This window comes from Paroedura picta, chromosome 17, assembly GCF_049243985.1.
Source record: "Paroedura picta isolate Pp20150507F chromosome 17, Ppicta_v3.0, whole genome shotgun sequence".
NCBI lineage: Eukaryota > Metazoa > Chordata > Lepidosauria > Squamata > Gekkonidae > Paroedura > Paroedura picta.
The window spans coordinates 20426364-20443446 of record NC_135385.1 but is presented as its reverse complement, the minus strand read 5'-3'; the positions used below and the strand labels follow the sequence as shown (position 1 = coordinate 20443446).

Below are 17083 nucleotides of genomic sequence, written 5' to 3'. Positions count from 1 at the left end.
GTTAGAGCAGGGGTAGTCAAACTGCGGCCCTCCAGATGTCCATGGACTACAATTCCCAGGAGCCCCTGCCAGCACATGGACATCTGGAGGGCCGCAGTTTGACTACCCCTGGGTTAGAGAGAAGAACCCAAACAAAACCAGAGTCCAGTGGCTCCTTTCAGCCCAAAAAAGATTTCTTCAGAGCGTGAGTTTTCGAGTGCAAGCCCTCCTCCTCAGACTACCAGACTCAGACCCGAAAGCTCACGCCTCGAATAAATCTTTGTTGGTCTTCGAGGTGCCACTGGACTCTGATTTTGTTTTGTTGTGCTGCTTCAGACCAACACGGCTACCCGCTTGAAACTATGTCTCCGTTGTGACGTTTGCCACTGAAATATGAAATCGGTGGGGGCGTTAGGGGAAATCAGGGCAGATCTCACCCTATCCTGGACAGTCCGGGCTAGCTAAACGCTGTAAAGTCATGGAAGTGAAGCAGAGTTGGCCTTGGTTAATATTTGGTTGGGCGACCAGCAAAGAAATTCAGGGTTGCTATTTACAGCCAGATAAATCTCTCACCTTGAATTCTCTACCCTCGAGAGTTCCCCTGATTTTCAGGTCCTTCTGTCTCCCTGGGGAACCTGGGAGTTGTAGTTCTGACGGAACGCAGTGTTCTTTGGCGGGGAAGCCATAACAAACCGTCACAAGCTCATTCGCGTGATAAATACATCCTTTCCTTCCAAGGCAGCTTGCCAAACGGCGGCTCTCCAGGTGTCCATGGACTACAACAACCATGAGGCCCTGCCAGCAGGGCCGGTTGGCAGGGACTCATGGTAAATGTAGTCCATTCAGAGAGCTCGCTGTTCGGCCAACACCTGGCGTTTCATCCCCCTTTCTCCTCCCCAGGCATAAATGCCCAGGCCCGGAAACTCCAGCGGAACCGCGCCAAGGGCACCATGACCCTCCTGACGGGGTGCAAAAGCCACTCTCCCCCTCCACCTCTCCGGCGCACCGTCAGCGAGACCAGCCTCAACCAGGCCGGCCCCCAGGACGAGGGAGGGGATGAGCAGCTCAAGAGGCACTACTCCACCCTGCCGGAAACCCTTCGATGCGTGGAGAGCACGAGGAACGGGCAGCCGGTCCCCACGGAGGAGCCGGGCGGCAATGCCCTGCGCCACTCGCTTTACCAGTCACCGCATCTCCTGCTCCTGCAGGGCTACAGCCAGCAGCACGTAAGTGTTGCCCTCTCCCACTGCAGGGCCTTTCCCCGTAATGACCCGACTACGATGGTCTCCAGCATCGTAGCCAGCTTGGTGTCGTGGTTAGGAGTGCGGACTTCTAATCTGGCGAGCCGGGTTGGATTCCCCGCTCCTCCTCCACGTGCAGCCAGCTGGGTGACCTTGGGCTAGTCACAGCACTGATAAAGCTGTTCTGACCGGGCAGTGATATCAGGGCTCTCTCAGCCTCACCCACCTCACAGGGTGTCTGTTGTGGGGAGAGGAATGGGAAGGCGACTGTAAGCCACTTTGAGTCTCCTTTGGGTAGAGAAAAGTGGCATATAAGAACCAACTTCTTCTCCTTCTCCTTCTCCTCTTTCTCCTTCTCCTTCTTCTCCTCCTCCTTCTCCTCCTCCTTCTCCTTCTCCTTCTCCTCTTTCTCCTTCTCCTTCTCCTTCTCCTCTTTCTCCTTCTCCTTCTCCTTCTCCTCCTTCTCCTCCTCCTTCTCCTTCTCCTTCTCTTCTTTCTCCTTCTCCTTCTCCTTCTCCTTCTCCTTCTCCTTCTCCTTCTCTTTCTCTTTCTCTTTCTCCTTCCCCTTCTCCTTCTCCTTCTCCTCCTCCTTCTCCTCCTCCTTCTCCTCCTCCTTCTCCTCCTCCTTCTCCTTCTCCTTCTCCTTCTCCTTCTTCTCCTCCTCCTTCTCCTCCTTCTTCTCCTTCTCCTTCTCCTTCTCCTTCTTCTTCTTCTTCTTCTCCTTCTCCTCCTCCTCCTCCTCCTCCTCCTTCTTCTCCTCCTTCTCCTTCTTCAACATGGTGCCCCAGGAGCGCCCTATGTGTTTTCTGGCACCTGCTGTTGGCTTGAGTCAGCTACGTAAGAGCATGCTCCAGATTTATAAATTTAGGGAGCCAAGAGGGAGCGAAGGCAGATATAATCCTCCCTCCCGCTCTCTCGATGCCAGAACGCCGGGAACGGTTTCTTGGCGGCAGGTTCAGGACAGGGCCAAGACCTGGCAGCAGCTGCCTGTGGATGTCTCCTCTCCTTTATCTGTGCAACCCCTCTGCAATGTCCCCGCGGCTGCAGTTTGGCTCTGCAGAGAAGGCGCAACCCGGTGTGCCTGGGCAGGAGGGGGGATTTGCAAGGACAAAGCAGGCGGGAAAGAACAAAGCCCCTTCCCTGATGCCCTCCGAATCTCAGCCTGAAATGACCCTCTGTGACTTGTCCCTGGGGCTCTCCCGCGATCCTTGCCCACGGCTTGCTTCTTCTTTCCAGGACAGCCTCGTTTACCTGCTGAACCGCGACCAGCACACGGTAGGCCAGCGGACGCAGGCCAGCAAGCCCAGCATCAGCCTGTCCGCCCCGGACATCCTCCCCCTCCACTGCACCGTCCGGAGGATCAAGGTTCCCGGCCGCTCCCGCCACCGCCCGGAGGAGAAGCTGGTCCTCGAGCCCATCCCGGGCGCCGGCGTCTCCGTCAACTTCTCCGAGGTGGGGCAGACGGTGGTCCTCCACCACGGGGACCTGATCTCCCTCGGCCTTTACTACCTGCTCCTCTACAAGGACCCCCTGAAAACCCAGCCGCTGCCCGCTCAGACCCTGATGCGGCTCAAAGCCGTGCGCCGGGCCTCCGAACCGGAGCTGCCCTCCACCTGCAAGATGTGCGGCAGCCAGGTGAAGGAGAAGACGCCCTCCTCCAAGAAGCAGGGCCCCCCGCCGCCCTCGGGCTGGAGAGCCGGCCGGCGGAGGCCCCAGCTGGAATTCGACAAGGCCAACGAGGACGTGCTGCTGCAGAGAGTGCTCTCCCTCATCGAGCCCACGGGAGACGACCACAAGCTGACCCCGGCCTTCCTGCTCTGCCTGTGTGTCCAGCATTCGGCCACCCACTTTCAGCCAGGGGAGTTCGGGCAGCTGCTCCTCAAGTTGGCCAAGATGATCCAGAGGATCGTGTGGGTCAGTGGTTTCCCCTTCTGGGGGTGGGGGTAGAAGGGAGTTGGGCACAAGGTGACCCTTGGGGCCCTCGGGGCAGTCGAGGAATTGGGAAGCCGGGAGACGAGGTTGGGAGCGTGGGGCCTGGGCAAGGTTTCGAAGCGTGCCAAAATTTGAGTCGGTTCTTAGTAGTGGAAGCTGTCCAAGCTGGTCCCTTCCCATGCGCCCATGTATCGCCTGAACGTTGTAAATCACGCTCCACATTTTTCCAGCCACGTCGATTTCATCACACTAGCCTTGCAGGGTAGGCTGCGTTACATTTTTCAGGGCTCACCCTGCGAAGGCCCTTAGGTCTATCCAGTTTCCCAAAGAGAGAAGGCACGAGTTAACTCTCAGAGGGCCAAGGGTCTTCGACCGCCTGAAACTTCTAGGAGGTGCCCGCAAAGCAGCACTGATAGCAAAATTTGTGCGGAATCCGATGTTTTTCTCTGGCAGAGGCGTGTTTTCATTCTTCCTTTCCTCTTTCTTTTTTCCCTGACTCCAGGAGAAAACGAACGAACTCGCTGGGAAGCAGAGCCAACAGTAAGTTGATCGCGTTGCAGGCATCGAGGTCTTTTGCGACGGGCGACCACCCAAACAAACGCCCTTTTCCTTACAAGGGGATCTTGAACTCTGACACGGCTCTCCAAACGAGAACAGATAAAGCGCACAATTTGGCCTGCAGGATCCAGCATCTTCAGAGTCTGGGTTGGTGGCTAAGAGTGTCAATGTAGGATCTGGTAGAGCCAGGATCCAGTCCCCACTCCGCTGTGGAAGCTTGCCGAGGACTGTTGCCAACCTCCAGCTGGTGTCTGGAAATCTCCCGAGACTACAGCTGGTCTCCAGGCGACAGAGGAGTCCTTCCCTTCCCCAAAACTGGCCCTTTCTGCCCTTCTCAGGATCCATCCCTCCAGATCTCTAGGAATTTCTCACCCCCGAGCTGGCAAGCCTCCAGCTGGGTGACCTTGGGCTCTCTGCCTAGCCTACCCCGCAGGGTGGTTGTGAGGATGGAATAGAGGAGAGGATAAGAATTTAAGCCACTTTTCGGGAGAAAGGCGGGGTATAGAGGGGGTGAATTAATACAGGAACAGCCTGTCACCACAGACGTCCGGTCCTCGATGCCCATTGAAATTCTGGCAGCTGAGAAGGGGGATTTCCAGTCGGCCTATGCTGGATTGCTTTGCCTCCACCTAGGCCAGACGAAGAATAAATTGGGCAGGTTATGCACGATCCTTACGGGTGGCGGAATCCAGCTCTCCTCGGTGCAGATGTTGAGCCAGAAGGCTAGTTTTTCGTTGCCGTTTGCAACTTGGCTGATGGGGACAGGGCAGGTCTCTCCCCATCGCGTCACACACGGCACTGTCACTTCCAAGGGACGGAGACCCAGTGTGGGAATCTGCCCTTGGGAACAGCAACGAGGGACCGAACTTGGTTCAAGAGCGGCAGCTGCCCTCGCGGAAGCAAGCCGGGTATAAATAGAGCCCCTTGGGACCAGTTTTGGGTCTGCATTGGATGGGGCAGGGCTTGGCTCTTTCCCCGTGCGGCTTTTGGTCTAAATCTGTGTTGTGCACACCCAGTGCTGCCGCTGGATCGACAACCGTTTTATTCTGGCTCGAGCCCCGCCACATCCCCGGGGAAGATCCTGTTTTGGGCAGGTCTTTCTCTTTCTCCCTCCCACTTCAAGGAGGTTAATGACTGAGCAAATGAATGCACCAAAATCTTCCCCCTTCCTCATGCTTGGAGTTTCGTGTGTGTGTGTGTGTGTGTACGTATGTTGTGTACATAATCTCCATTTAATTCTTCCTTGTTTGCTGTGCTTGTGCGTCTTGCGCCAGAAGCTCAGGCTGTCGTAGACTTCCGGGAAAGCAGCCAAAAACCTCCCTTCCCCAATTTCTCCGCTTTCTTTTCCCTTAAAATCTTTTTGCGCTAAAGGGGCAGCTTTTGAAAGAGGAGTTGAAACTACAAATACTGCAGGGTTTAGGGTGTCTCAAACACATTTGTGTAGACGGCTACTTAGTTATGACTGGGAACGCGTTCTCCTCTCTCTCCTTCCCGTCCACCCTATAAAAATAGATAATTGAACAGAAGAAGAGGAGGAAGGCTTGCCTGACAGCAATTTTACAGAGCAGGGGTGGCCAGAGCGTGGCTCTCCCGATGTTCAAATCCCCACTCTGCCATGGAACCCCGTGCGTTTTCCGCCTAACCTCCTTCACAGGGTTGTTGTGCGGGTTAAACGGAGGAGAAGAGAGCCACTTCATTTGATTTGGGCCTCCACAGGGGAGAAAACGCAGGGCGTACGTGAATTAAATATTAAAATTAAATATTGAACGGAAACACGATGCCCCACTCCTCCACATGCAGCCAGCTAGGTGACCTTGGGCCAGTCACAGCTCTCTCAGAGCTGTTCTTGCAAAGCAGTTCTCGCAGAGCTCTCCCAGCCCCACCAGCCTTCCCGGGGGGTCTGTTGTGGGGAGAAGAAAGAAAAAATGTTTGTAAGCTTCTTTGGGAAAAGCAGGGTGTACACACACACACACACACACACACACACACACACATACATACATACATATAAACACTGGCTTTTCTCTACTAGATTCGAATCCAGCGCTGCACAGAGTCATTCAGTGGTTTGGGCCTTATTTTGTCTCAGCTTTGGCTGCACAGTTCTAGGCAGCGAGTCACCTCCCTCTTCCGATCCCGTATCAGTGGGTATTACTACTTCCAGGAACTTCAGTCACTATAAAAAGGATCTTAGCCGTTGCAATCCATTTGGGAAAGCCTTTTAGTGCTCGGGGTCCACGCTTAAAAGTTGCTCCGTGGCAGAAAAACGAATCCAGATTTCCTTTTCCTCTCCCAGTAAACGGAAAAAAAAACTTTACGGGTGCAGAGTCGGCTCATCCAGTTTCGTTTGAAGCACCCAGCGGAGAGAGGAAGAAAAGCGTCCCTATGATCCTGCTTTTTCATTTGCGTAGAACGCCCTTTGCTGGCGCTCATTGACTGAGGGAGGTTTCCCTCAGCTTGGGGAAGCCTTTTTAGAACAGGGGTTGGGATATGTTATTTATTTTTAAAAGGAGCATTTCCCAGGAAGTAGGCATCCGTCCAGGTTTCCAGGGTCACGGTGCACATGAGCCCTTGACATTTTAATATTTGTTTTGAAGCAACAGCTGGGGACTCTGAGTTTAATTGGCGAAGCGGCACGGGGGAGAGAAATCCAAAACACAACCTCCCCCAAAATTTCTAACAGCCCTGTGGCTGAAATTCCCTCCCACACATGCTGGAAATCCAATGCAGCTTTGGGAGAGGGAGAGATTTCGATTGAGGAACCGAGGAGAAAGTGGCTTGGCTCGCAAATCTGATTTGGCGGCTTGGCTTTTGAGTCATGCCAAACTGTGGTTTATCGGTACGGGAATGACTAATAGGAATCTGTTGGTTCCCCCACGCCCTCTGTCCCTTCAGACAAGGTTTAGAAATGAAAGGCTACAATCTATGCAGAAAGCCGTGGTTGGCTGTTACGTCCAAAGCGCAAACTCTGGTTCGTTCGCTACTTTCCACGTCAGGATTCCGAACCACGATTGAGCCCTGCTGGTTTGGAGAGCAGGGCGCTCACCGAGGTTTGTAGTTCAGATGCTGGAAAACGTGCCGTGCATGCAGAGTGCTCAGTGTGAACTCATCTGGGGAGCGCTGTGGCTGTTTTAAAGCTATACCATTATCTGTCTGCTGTTCCGCATTGTCTCCGGCTAAATAAGAAAGGGGGGATCGGTTTGTTCCCACACACTTGCCGTAAGTCTGCCAGGAGACTTTCGTTCCAGAAAATAATTTGTGGCTGCACTCCAGCTGCAAGCAGAGGCATGAAAGCCGCGTTACAGATCCCCATGCAGGCCAACACGGACCAGCGGACGACGGCAAGGAGAGAGCTTTCCCTCGGGCCTGTGGCGAGAGGCCAGAGGAGCGAAAATCTATAAGCGCGACACCTTTTTCACACCCGGCAGCCCCGCGATTAACGAGTAATTAAAACGCGGAATTCGCTGCCACGGGCGGGTAGTGACGGTCACTAGTTTAATTGGCTTTAAAAAAGGGGATTAGACGGATTCACGGTCCGTGCAGGTCTACCGCTCTGTGCTTGGAGTGCTGCAAGCCCCATGGATTCCCCTGCGATTCCCGATTATAAACTACTGAGTCAAAAGGATCTCGGGCCACAGGACTGTAGGAACCGTCCATGCCTCTGGGGTCTGCGGGAGCTGCTCTCAATGTACAGAAGAGCCCAGCAGGGATTGCTACAGAAGGGGAGCTCTGGCATCTGGAAAACATCTGCTTTGCCGCTCCACCAAAGCCCATCCCCGCAAGAGAGGGCCAATCCTTACTTGGAGTACACTGTTCTTACTTGGAGATCCCCGGTTTGGCCTCCAACTGGCAGCCCTTCTTCGGGGTCAGCGGGAATTGCGCCCCCTAATATCTTGAGATTTTCGTGAGTTGGCAAAGATTCGTTTGGGAAATACGGGATCGGAAGAGGGAAACAAAATGCCCCACTCCTCCACATGCAGCCAGCTAGGTGACCTTGGGCCAGTCACAGCTCTCTCAGAGCTGTTCTCGCAGAGCAGTTCTCGCAGAGCTCTCTCAGCCCCACCTGCCTCCCAGCGGGGTCTGTTGTGGGGATGATGACCCAGAGAGAAGAGACGGGAAGTGCTGTTTGGGCCAAAGGTTTGGGATGAGACTGCTTGGGTGGCCATTAGCAATCTCTCTCTCTCTCTCTCTCTCTTTTTTGCAAATGAGTCCCAAGAATTTGGCAGCAGAGAGAGAGAGAGAGAAATTCCAAACTGGAGTCCTGCAACCAGATGCCATTGCGCAGAGCCATGGAAACGGGTTTTGTTCCCGTAACGCGGCGAACGTCCCAAGCCGTTGGCAGCCGCGAGCAGTTTGGGGAGAGGCCAAGGGTTGAGTCGGGCCTCAGGGGCTCTGCACGGATGTGGGACCGTTCCCAGGTCTCTCCAGACAGGCGGGGGAACACTGTTGCACAAACTGGGGAAAGCAATGATCGGATCGGCCCCCTCCCCCCAGCCAGCCCTCCACAGCCGATTTGCAAGGAGTTTCTTGAACGGGGCGAAGGGTGGGCCGGGCGGGGAGAAGGGATTCCAAGGGAGAACTGCCAGTGACTGTTCTCCCTCAGTTCTTTGGAGGCATGTGGATGATGACCCCTTCAGGCCATGGGAAAAGAAGCGGAGTATATTTCTTTGACCTTCATCTGTTTTCGTACGCTTAGATTTCAGATTGGGTGGCGTTTCACATGTGAAACCCAGGTGGCGTATCCATTACTGAAAATATTAAAATTGTCCCAGTGAGACTATCTTTTCCCGTGGCGGAGAGACCGAGATCCCCCTAGAGGCTTGAGCATAATGCAGGGGAAAGGCCGGGTTCGGGGGTGAGCGGGTGCGATAGCAGCGCTTTTGACGTTCCCGGATTCACTTTTAACTCTTCTCCTGTCTCGTCCAGCCAGGATCCAGCGTCCCTTTCCTGTTTCACCATCGCGGATCTGCTGCCAGACTTACAGCACGTCCTCTTCTGGATGTCTAACGCCATTGAAATCTTGTACTTTATCCAGCAGAAATCCCCTGTCTACATCCAGAACATGGAAGAGGAGATAGACATCAAAGGTAAAGACCCTTTTGCATCCGTGGGGCTGGTGAGACGTTGGTCCCAGACAGCATCATGGAAATATCCCATCGTGCTGTTTACTAATTCCCTGCTAATTTACACTCTGGGAAAAACAGACTGAATTAATTTTGACTGTTTTTAGGATTTAAATGCAACTGTAGGGTGTTTACGATTGTGTTGTGCCAATTGATTTTTTGCCATGACGTGAGCTGCCCTGAGCTCTTGGGAAGGGCGGCATAAAAATTCAATCAATCAATCAATCAATCAATCAATCAATCAATTCAGCCAGTTGACATACGTCTCACCCGTGCTGCAAAGATTTCATCACAGTCTTCCCCATACCTCTGAGAGTATCCTTCAGCAGGATGGGTCAAATTACACCATGTTTTTCTCACGAACCAGAGCCAGGTCCCTCAGACCCTGCTCATTCTCCCTACAGCTACGAGGAGGCTGCTGTGCAGGCCCTCTTCAAAGCCTGCAGGAGCCCATTTCGGCTTGGGGCTGTGACGTCGGAGTCAGAGGGATTTCTGCATCCCCCTCTGGCCGCCGGCCGACGTTGGGGGACTGTGAGTCAGTTCTTGGAAAGAGAATCTGGACCTAACCTGTTAAAAAATGCATTTTCAGCTTGGCCCTGAGAACTCACAGAATCCCAGAAAGGAGATTTTTAGAGGGAGGGAGTTTCTCCGTGCTTTCTGTCCTGCAGAATTCCTGGAGATTGTATCCCCACTCCATATTTCCTCATTACCCCTCCAGCTCGACATTACAACGTTTTGCAGGTGTAACCTCCGTGCAGCAAGGGGGTGGCGGATCTAGGCTGCTTGCGGTGACGTTCACTGCTTCCTGGAAGCCGCTGCGGAATTTCAGAGCTCTGGAGGCGAGCGGGACCACGCCCTGCCAAACTTGGCTGCCCCGGCATCCCTGCGAAAGAATGGTGCGGTTTTGCGCTCCCTGCTGCACAAAACGCACACACAAACACAACAGGCATCACCCGGTGGTGCCCTTGAGAAGGAAATAATCCTCTTTCTCAAATCAGCCCTGACAGCTCACCGCAGTCGTATGTACGGGCGAACCGAACGGCTAATTCCTGAGTGATACACGGCCTCATTTCCTTTCTCCCTCCCTCCCTCCACCCCACACATCCCATCTGGGGGAAATAGCAAGAACGGCATACCGAGCCAAGTCCTGCATGCTTTCCGTATCCCTGCTGGTCTCCGTTCCCAGGCTGATTGCTAAATTGAAAAGGTCGAAAGGAGGGTGGGTGAGGAGTTCTAGCCCTCATTCGCTCTCGCTTGGGAATCAGTGTCCTCCCGGCCGGGCGACAGACAACAGGCGCGTGGGCCGTGAATCAGCTAGGGGTGATAAACTTGTATGATCCAATACTCTTCTGTGTCCAGTCTTTGCATGCAGAAAGCTAGTGCCTCAGGGAAAGGGCCGTAGCTACATTTTTACATGCAAGGAATGTACTGAGCTGTAAAACAGGCCAGCTGTTGAGAGACGAATGTTTTGGCTCAAGACAGCTTCCACATTGAACGGCTGTGCTCTGACCCTATCGTTTCCGGTTCTTTTAGGTTCAAAGGAATCACTCTTTTCCTTAACGATCACAGCCAGCGAGGAGGCCATGACGACTCTTGAGGAGGTCATCATGTATACCTTCCAGCAGTGCGTCTACTATGTTTCCAAGGTACTTCTGCCCAGGTTGACTTCAGGCCCACGGCAGGCCGGAAAAGGGGGCACCGTCTCAACAGAGCGGCAGGAAAGGTGGCCACTTTGAACGCTCCTCCCATAATCGCTCCTCGCAAGCAGAAAACGAGCACAGCAGGGAGAGGAGCACCATATAACCCTTCTTAATGGCTTATTTACACCCTAGACAGAACGAGGCTTCAGATCAGGCTGCTAGAATGGGGGGAAATAATGCCCTACCGTATTTTGTGCCTGGGGGAAGTAGGTAGGTGAGGCCTGGGGATGTGGGGGCCGGGAGTGGAGAAATGCCCACCTGTGAACCACCACCCCCTCCCTGGCCACTGAAGGGCAGCAGCAGGGGGGCCCAGCCACCTCAGTCTGTAAGGCCCTTGGCCCCACTGTCAAGAAGGCGGGACGGGGGACGGCAGCTGTCGGACGTTCCCGATTTGTGAACACTGCCCAGATTCTGTTGACGAGGCCCTGGCAGATCCCTGCCTTCCTTTACCTGCAGGGACTTGGGCAACGTCCCCAGGTAGGGCCTTCGTGGGGTCAGGGTCTCCTGTGGGAGAACTCTGGCCCGCGTTCCCTGCAAGCCGAGAGAAGCCGGGGTGACAGAGAAGAGAAATGGGCTGCCTCGCCAGCCCCGAACGCGATTGCACAGATGGCTGCACCACGCAGCAGAGAGCAATTCACAGCGCATTGCTGCTGCGGCAGCGCTGCGCCTTCCGGGCCGGGAGCCTGCACTGCGCCACAGGCGAAGGTGCTCATGTGCAGCCACCGCAAGTGTCCCCAACACTGAGAGACAGCCCGAGTGACTCTCCCAGGGGGTGTTCTCTGACTGACCTTCGCCCGGCCCCTTTCCTGCCCTTTGATGCCAGGCAAAGCAGCGGCTCCCAATAGGCCTAGGGGCTGCGCTGGGCCTTTTCTGGGGGAAAGAGAAAAGGATGCAGAAAGGAGAAAGAACTGGCCAGCGAATTCCGGCGAAATCATTCCGGTTTTGTTCGATGTGTCTATTATTTGGTTTACGCCCTGCCTCTTTCCCGCAAGCGGAACCCAAATGGGTTTATGCCATTCCTTCATTTTATCCACACCAGCCTTTTTTTACCACCGAGAACCCCCTCGGATGTTCTTCAGGCTCCGAGAAACCCCAGAAGCCGTGCGGAATATGGATGGGAAGCAAAGCCGTGGACACGCCCACCCGAGGCCCCGCCCCTTCCCACCCTCCAAGGCCCATCATTGGTCATTGGGTCATATCACCTGATAAATGGGGTGGTGAAGAGCGGCAGCCTTGAATCTGGAGAGCCGGGTTCGATTCCCCACTCCTCCTCCCCGTGCAGCCAGCTGGGTGACCTTGGGCCAGTCCCCGTTCTCTCAGAGCTCTCTCAGCCCCAACTCCCACCCAGGATGCCTGTTGTAAGGGAAGGCAAATTAATCCCATATTTATGAAACCGGCATCCGGACTCGTGTCCCTCCAACAACCCCCTCCCCTCTCCCTGCTGGGCAGCTTTGGGGGTTTCTCCCCCCCCCTTCCATTCCTGTGCAAATCACCCCGTAGAAATAGCCAACGCGTCAAGAAGCGTGCCCTCTCGCCTCTCCCCCTCCCCTGCGAAGGAAATGTCGCAGGTCTCCCGCTGGCCAGCTCGGGGAAGTCAAACAGAGCCTGCAGTGTGCAGAGCGGCAAAAAGGGGCCAGCGTTGCAAGGGCGGGGACCGCTTCCCACCGCCGAGAAGCTATAACCGGCTCCATGACTCTGCCGTTCCCCCCAGCATCCTGTGCTAGCCCTGAGACTTGTTGGAAAGGGTCCTTTTCCAACAGGGTAGCTGCCTGTTTTCCTTCTCGCAGGCCTAGGAGAGGAAAGGCTTGAGAGTTTTGGGAATGTCCAGCCTGGAGAAGAGGAGCTGGAGAGGGGCTGTGATTGCCAGCTTTAAGTATTCGAAAGGTGGTCATTTGGAGGAGGAGGGCAGGGAGCCATTGGTGTTGGCAGCAGAGGAGAGGACCCACAGTACTCCCAGTCTGTGCGGCCCAGATCCGCTGCGTCCTTCCTGGTCCGCACCGGCGGCAGGGAACTCGCGATTTAATGAGTCAAGGACAAAAAACAGCCAACTGCATTCTTCTGAGTTGTCAGCCAAGCCCAAGGCCAAGAAAAACTGGGTCAGGAAAGACCCAGGGTTTTGCTCATCATGTCAAAACGGGCGCTCGGCCAGGCATCGTGTGACCGTTGCGGTGCTGGACGCAAGGGTATGTCCCGGGAGGATGCCGTCCATCAGGGAGAAATGGCAAAATGCGCCGGGACACGGGCTCTCCGCCAAAAGAAGCCCCTCCCTCGCAGCCGGGCCTTGAATCTCTCCCGCTGAAATCAGCGGAGCGAAACGGAATGTAACTTTAGGGCCAGCAGGGGAGTTTATGCCGCTCAGATGGAAGCTCGCATTTTAAGACGGAAGTGATTCCCTCCAAACGGAACTGCAACATCGGATGTATGTCGCGCGCCAGGTGCTTGCCCGATCATCCTTAAATGGCCTGACCCCCTGAACTTCCTGATACTTTCTGTTGACCAGTCCTCTAGAATATTCACTTTATTTTGCAGCCTCTCTCTCTGCCATGGAGTCCCCCTTCCAAATCAGTTTTCTCCTGGGGAACTGATCTCTGGGAGATTCCTGGAGATTTAAGGGGCGGAGCCTGGGGAGGAAGGATTTGGGGGAAAGGGGATCTCAGTGGTAGAGGTCTCCCTCCAAAGCAGCCTCCCTGCAGGGGAAATTGTCTCCGTCGTGTAGCGATCAGATGTTATTCTGGGAGATCAAGTTGGCAACCCAGTCTGTTTCCTGGAAGAGGCCAGAGGAATTCAGGGGAAGAGCTCGGGAGAAGAGTCATAGCCGAACCCCGCAGCCCCCTCCCCCAGATAAGCCACCGTGCCAGAAATCGTGCAGAAATACCAACCAGGGAGCTATTGCATTGAAATCCTTTATCGGCAGTGTTTATTTCTTCCAACGTTCATTGCATTGTACTGGGAACTATGGTTTATAGTTGGTCACGCGAGTCGTTTTGATGCAGTGTTTTCGTGCTTGAAGGCCAGTGACGGTGCCTTTCTCCCTTCCTCTCCCGCCCCTCTGCAACCAGTCGCTGTACGTCTCTCTCCCCGTCCTGCTGGAATGCAACCCGTTCCAGAGCGAGGGCCGGGACGGCTGGCTGTCCTCCCCTCCGCTGCCCGAGGAAATCCGCAGGGTCGTCCTGATCTACCAGGCCACCCTGGACCTCCTCCACCAGTACAACGTCCACCCCGAAATCGCCTGCCAGATGTTCGCCTACCTCTTCTTCTTCTCCAACACCCTGCTCTTCAACCAGCTCATGGAGAAAGGTACGTCTGCGGGCTCACTCGCCTGCCGGGTGACAGCGAGCGGCTAAGAGCGGAGGTCTCCGTTGGCGAGAGGGAGAGGGGGCCGTAAAACGAAACCTGGTGGCGATCGGGGTGTTGTTCGAATCTGGATCGCTGCTAAGACCTTCAGTGGTAGATCAGAAGCTCAGCTGGACAAGGCCTCCCCTAGCCCCCCCTTTTTCAAAACTCCCACCCTTAACTCCCCTCCCAACGATCTAATTGGGCAACGCCCCCTGCCCCCAGCTCCTTCATGGCAGAATTCGCTGCCGGGCCCCCGCTTTGAGCGCAGAAAGGCAGTCAGTTGAGAAGAAGCATTTGGTGGGGATCATTAATCATCGCCGTTCACTGCAGCATTGCAGCAGATGATGCTGGGACCCCTGGAAAGGTGATCGATGGTTCCACTCCCTTTGCTGTAAATTTAGGGCAGGTAGAGAGGTGGGCGGGAGGGAGGGGGTTGGGCTTACCTCCAAAGATCGTCCACTGGGCATGCCCAGTTAAAAGGCTTCCGGGGAGCGGAAATGAAGCCCAAGGGCCTCAGAGGGGACATCGGAAATCCTGGAAGTGAGCACCTCTTTATTTTTATTTATTTATTTATCATTGTACATTTGTATACCACCACTCCCAGAAACTGGCTCGCAGCGGTTTACAAAGCAAAAAACAGTAGCAACGAAAAGTACTCCCAATAAAGCAGTGGGAAATATTTAAAAACAAACACCCAGGGAAGGAGGGCTAGAAACGGCTTTGGGCCACGCGAACGGATCTGGCTTCATCCCGCCAGGCACAAGGATGTAAAAACGACCCCCAGCAAAGAATTTGACTCTGCTAGAGTTGACATTTTCATGCCGCTGTCCACCACGACCCCTAGATCTCTTTTCCTTTCAGCCCCAGCCAATTCACAGGCCATCCGCGCATATTTAAAATTTAAAACAAAAAGCCCTCTTGCACTTTGATCTGCCTTGGACTAGGTTTTCCACGTGGCTGCCCACTCAAGGATTTAGGGAGAACTTTCCAGAACTTTTTTGGCCACCTCATTTCCGCAGTCCCCAATGACTAGATATCATCTGCGAGCTTGGTGTTTGAAAACGGAGCCGGTCTGGTGATGCTCTCCCCCCCTCCCCCCTCAAAAAAACTTGTTTCCTAATTAGATTTATTTGCGGACCTGCATGGAAAGTCGATTTATAAACATCACCAACAAATTGCAAAACAAGGAACAGACTGCTCACATTCGCCCCTGGGAGCACCTTGTCCCTCTCCCATCCTGAATTTCGTTCACACCCTTTTATTTATTTATCTGGATTTTTATACCGCCCATTCTTTACCGCTCTGGGCGGTTTGGAAGCAGAAAAGGGCCCTGTGCCATATTGCACAACCCCCTCAGAAAATACACTGCGCTCAAAGAGTGCCGCAAAGATCAACTCAGCGCCAGCAGCACGAATGCTAAGATGGCCGCTCCCCTCTTCTCCCCCAGGCGCCTCGTTGGGCTGCTTCCACTGGTCGAAAGGCGTGAGGGTCCGGGCCACCTTGCGACTCCTCCTGGAATGGGCCGAGAACGTGGGCTTTGGCCAGCTGGCGGACCAGTTCTTCCACAAGCTTTCCAGCGTGGCTAGCCTGTTGGCCATGCCGAATTCCCAGCTGGTCCAGGTAAGGGAGAGCTTCCTGCCCTGGCACCCTTGGAGTGGGAGAAAGGAGCAAAAGTCCCAGGAGCACCTTCAAGACTAACAAAACTCTTGGTGGGAGGAGCTTGTTGTGACTCACTTAAGCTCCTCCCCTGCCCCCAGTTTTGTTAGTCTTGAAGGCGCTGCTGGACTCTGGCTCTTTTCTGCTGCTACAAACATGGTGACCCTTCTTGGTTGATCCCTTCCTGGGCTCCATGATATGAGAGCTTCTACCTGGGGTGAAGTTGGCGTTGGGCCCCTGGCAGCGAGGCCAGAAAGAGCCACCTCTGCCCGGTAGTCTCCCTTATCCAAGATGGCCGCCCCAGTGTTCCTCCAGGGGTCCTCGCCGCCGTTTCCGCACAAGTTCTGCAAACTGCGGAAACGGGACGAAACACGGCAGCTTGTTGCAATCCGGATCCCGGGTGGCTCAGAGCTCCTGAGCGACAGGGAGGTCGTTCCCAGGAACGATCCCTCTAACCCCCTAATTCCTGCATAGTGCAGGGGGTTGGACTAGATGACCCATGAGGTCCCTTCCAACTCTAGGATTCTAACCCGGTCTGCTCTCTTCTCGGTTTGTTCAGATGACCTGGCCTATGCTGAGAACAGAATTCCCGGCCCTCAATGCGGCTCAGCTCCACCACATCCTGACTCAGTACCAGAACTCCTCCGATGTGGGATGCGTCCCTGGCTGGCAGCCTGGCAAGGAGGATAGCCTGGCGGCCTTCAGGACAGGTAAGGGCGGGCCGGCACGACTGTGTTGGGAGTGGTAGAGACGGGATCCAGGCATTAGAGCAGGGGTAGTCAAACTGCGGCCCCCCAGATGTCCATGGACTACAATTCCCATGAGTCCCTGCCAGCATGGCAGGGGCTCATGGGAATTGTAGTCCATGGACATCTGGAGGGCCGCAGTTTGACTACCCCTGGGCTAAAAGATAGGAGGCCTACAGCAGTTGAGTGGCAGCCGTTCCGGAGGATTGCCCGCCCTCTCCTCTAGATCGTTCCCTCCCCAGCCCGGTTTTGATTGATGCCGGGCGTCCGGGGGCCCATTCAGGTGCAAAGCAGGGGATTTATTAAATTCCACACCGGCGTAGAGGGAAGCTGTAATAGCCGCCGTCTTCCACGTTAATGGTTTTCCCCATTAACCGTCTCTTAGTATCAAAGTCAATGGTGCTCCGGGGAGCTGTTTTCGGCAGCAGGTTAGCGGAACGGGAGATTGCCGAAAGAGCGCTGTTATTGCAGCTGTGTTGGCCGTGAGCAAAGACGTCCTTTTTAATAAGCGATGCCTCGGAGTGGTATTGTGTCAACCCCCCCCCCCCCTCGGAGATAATCCATCGGGCATAAAACGGGGAGATTGACATATGCCGTGCGACGGAAAACACCCTGTCGTGCGTTACCTGCTTCCGCAGGTGGGAGATACGGGTTCATTGAAGATGGGAGGATCGGTGGGATGAAGCTAAACTCTGCTCTCTAGCTGGTCCCCTGGGGGGACGTGCCCTGCTGAGAATTTAACGCAAAAACATTCCGTCCTGAATCTGCTCGTCGGCATGACGCCGCCTCTACACTGGCCCCGCCCCACCCTA

General features: G+C 54.7%; 1 protein-coding gene across 2 annotated transcripts in view; it reads left to right on the top strand.

Annotated features, from left to right (window-relative positions):
* RADIL (Rap associating with DIL domain) overlaps window positions 1-17083 on the top strand; it is a 42095-nt gene that overhangs the window by 15825 nt on the left and 9187 nt on the right. For both annotated transcript variants that reach the window (XM_077316607.1, XM_077316606.1), the window contains exons 3-10: window positions 880-1205; window positions 2457-3134; window positions 3655-3692; window positions 8637-8797; window positions 10367-10479; window positions 13593-13830; window positions 15317-15489; window positions 16085-16235. In XM_077316607.1, the coding sequence (XP_077172722.1) occupies window positions 880-1205; window positions 2457-3134; window positions 3655-3692; window positions 8637-8797; window positions 10367-10479; window positions 13593-13830; window positions 15317-15489; window positions 16085-16235 (1878 nt within the window). The remainder of the gene's footprint in view (window positions 1-879; window positions 1206-2456; window positions 3135-3654; window positions 3693-8636; window positions 8798-10366; window positions 10480-13592; window positions 13831-15316; window positions 15490-16084; window positions 16236-17083) is intronic.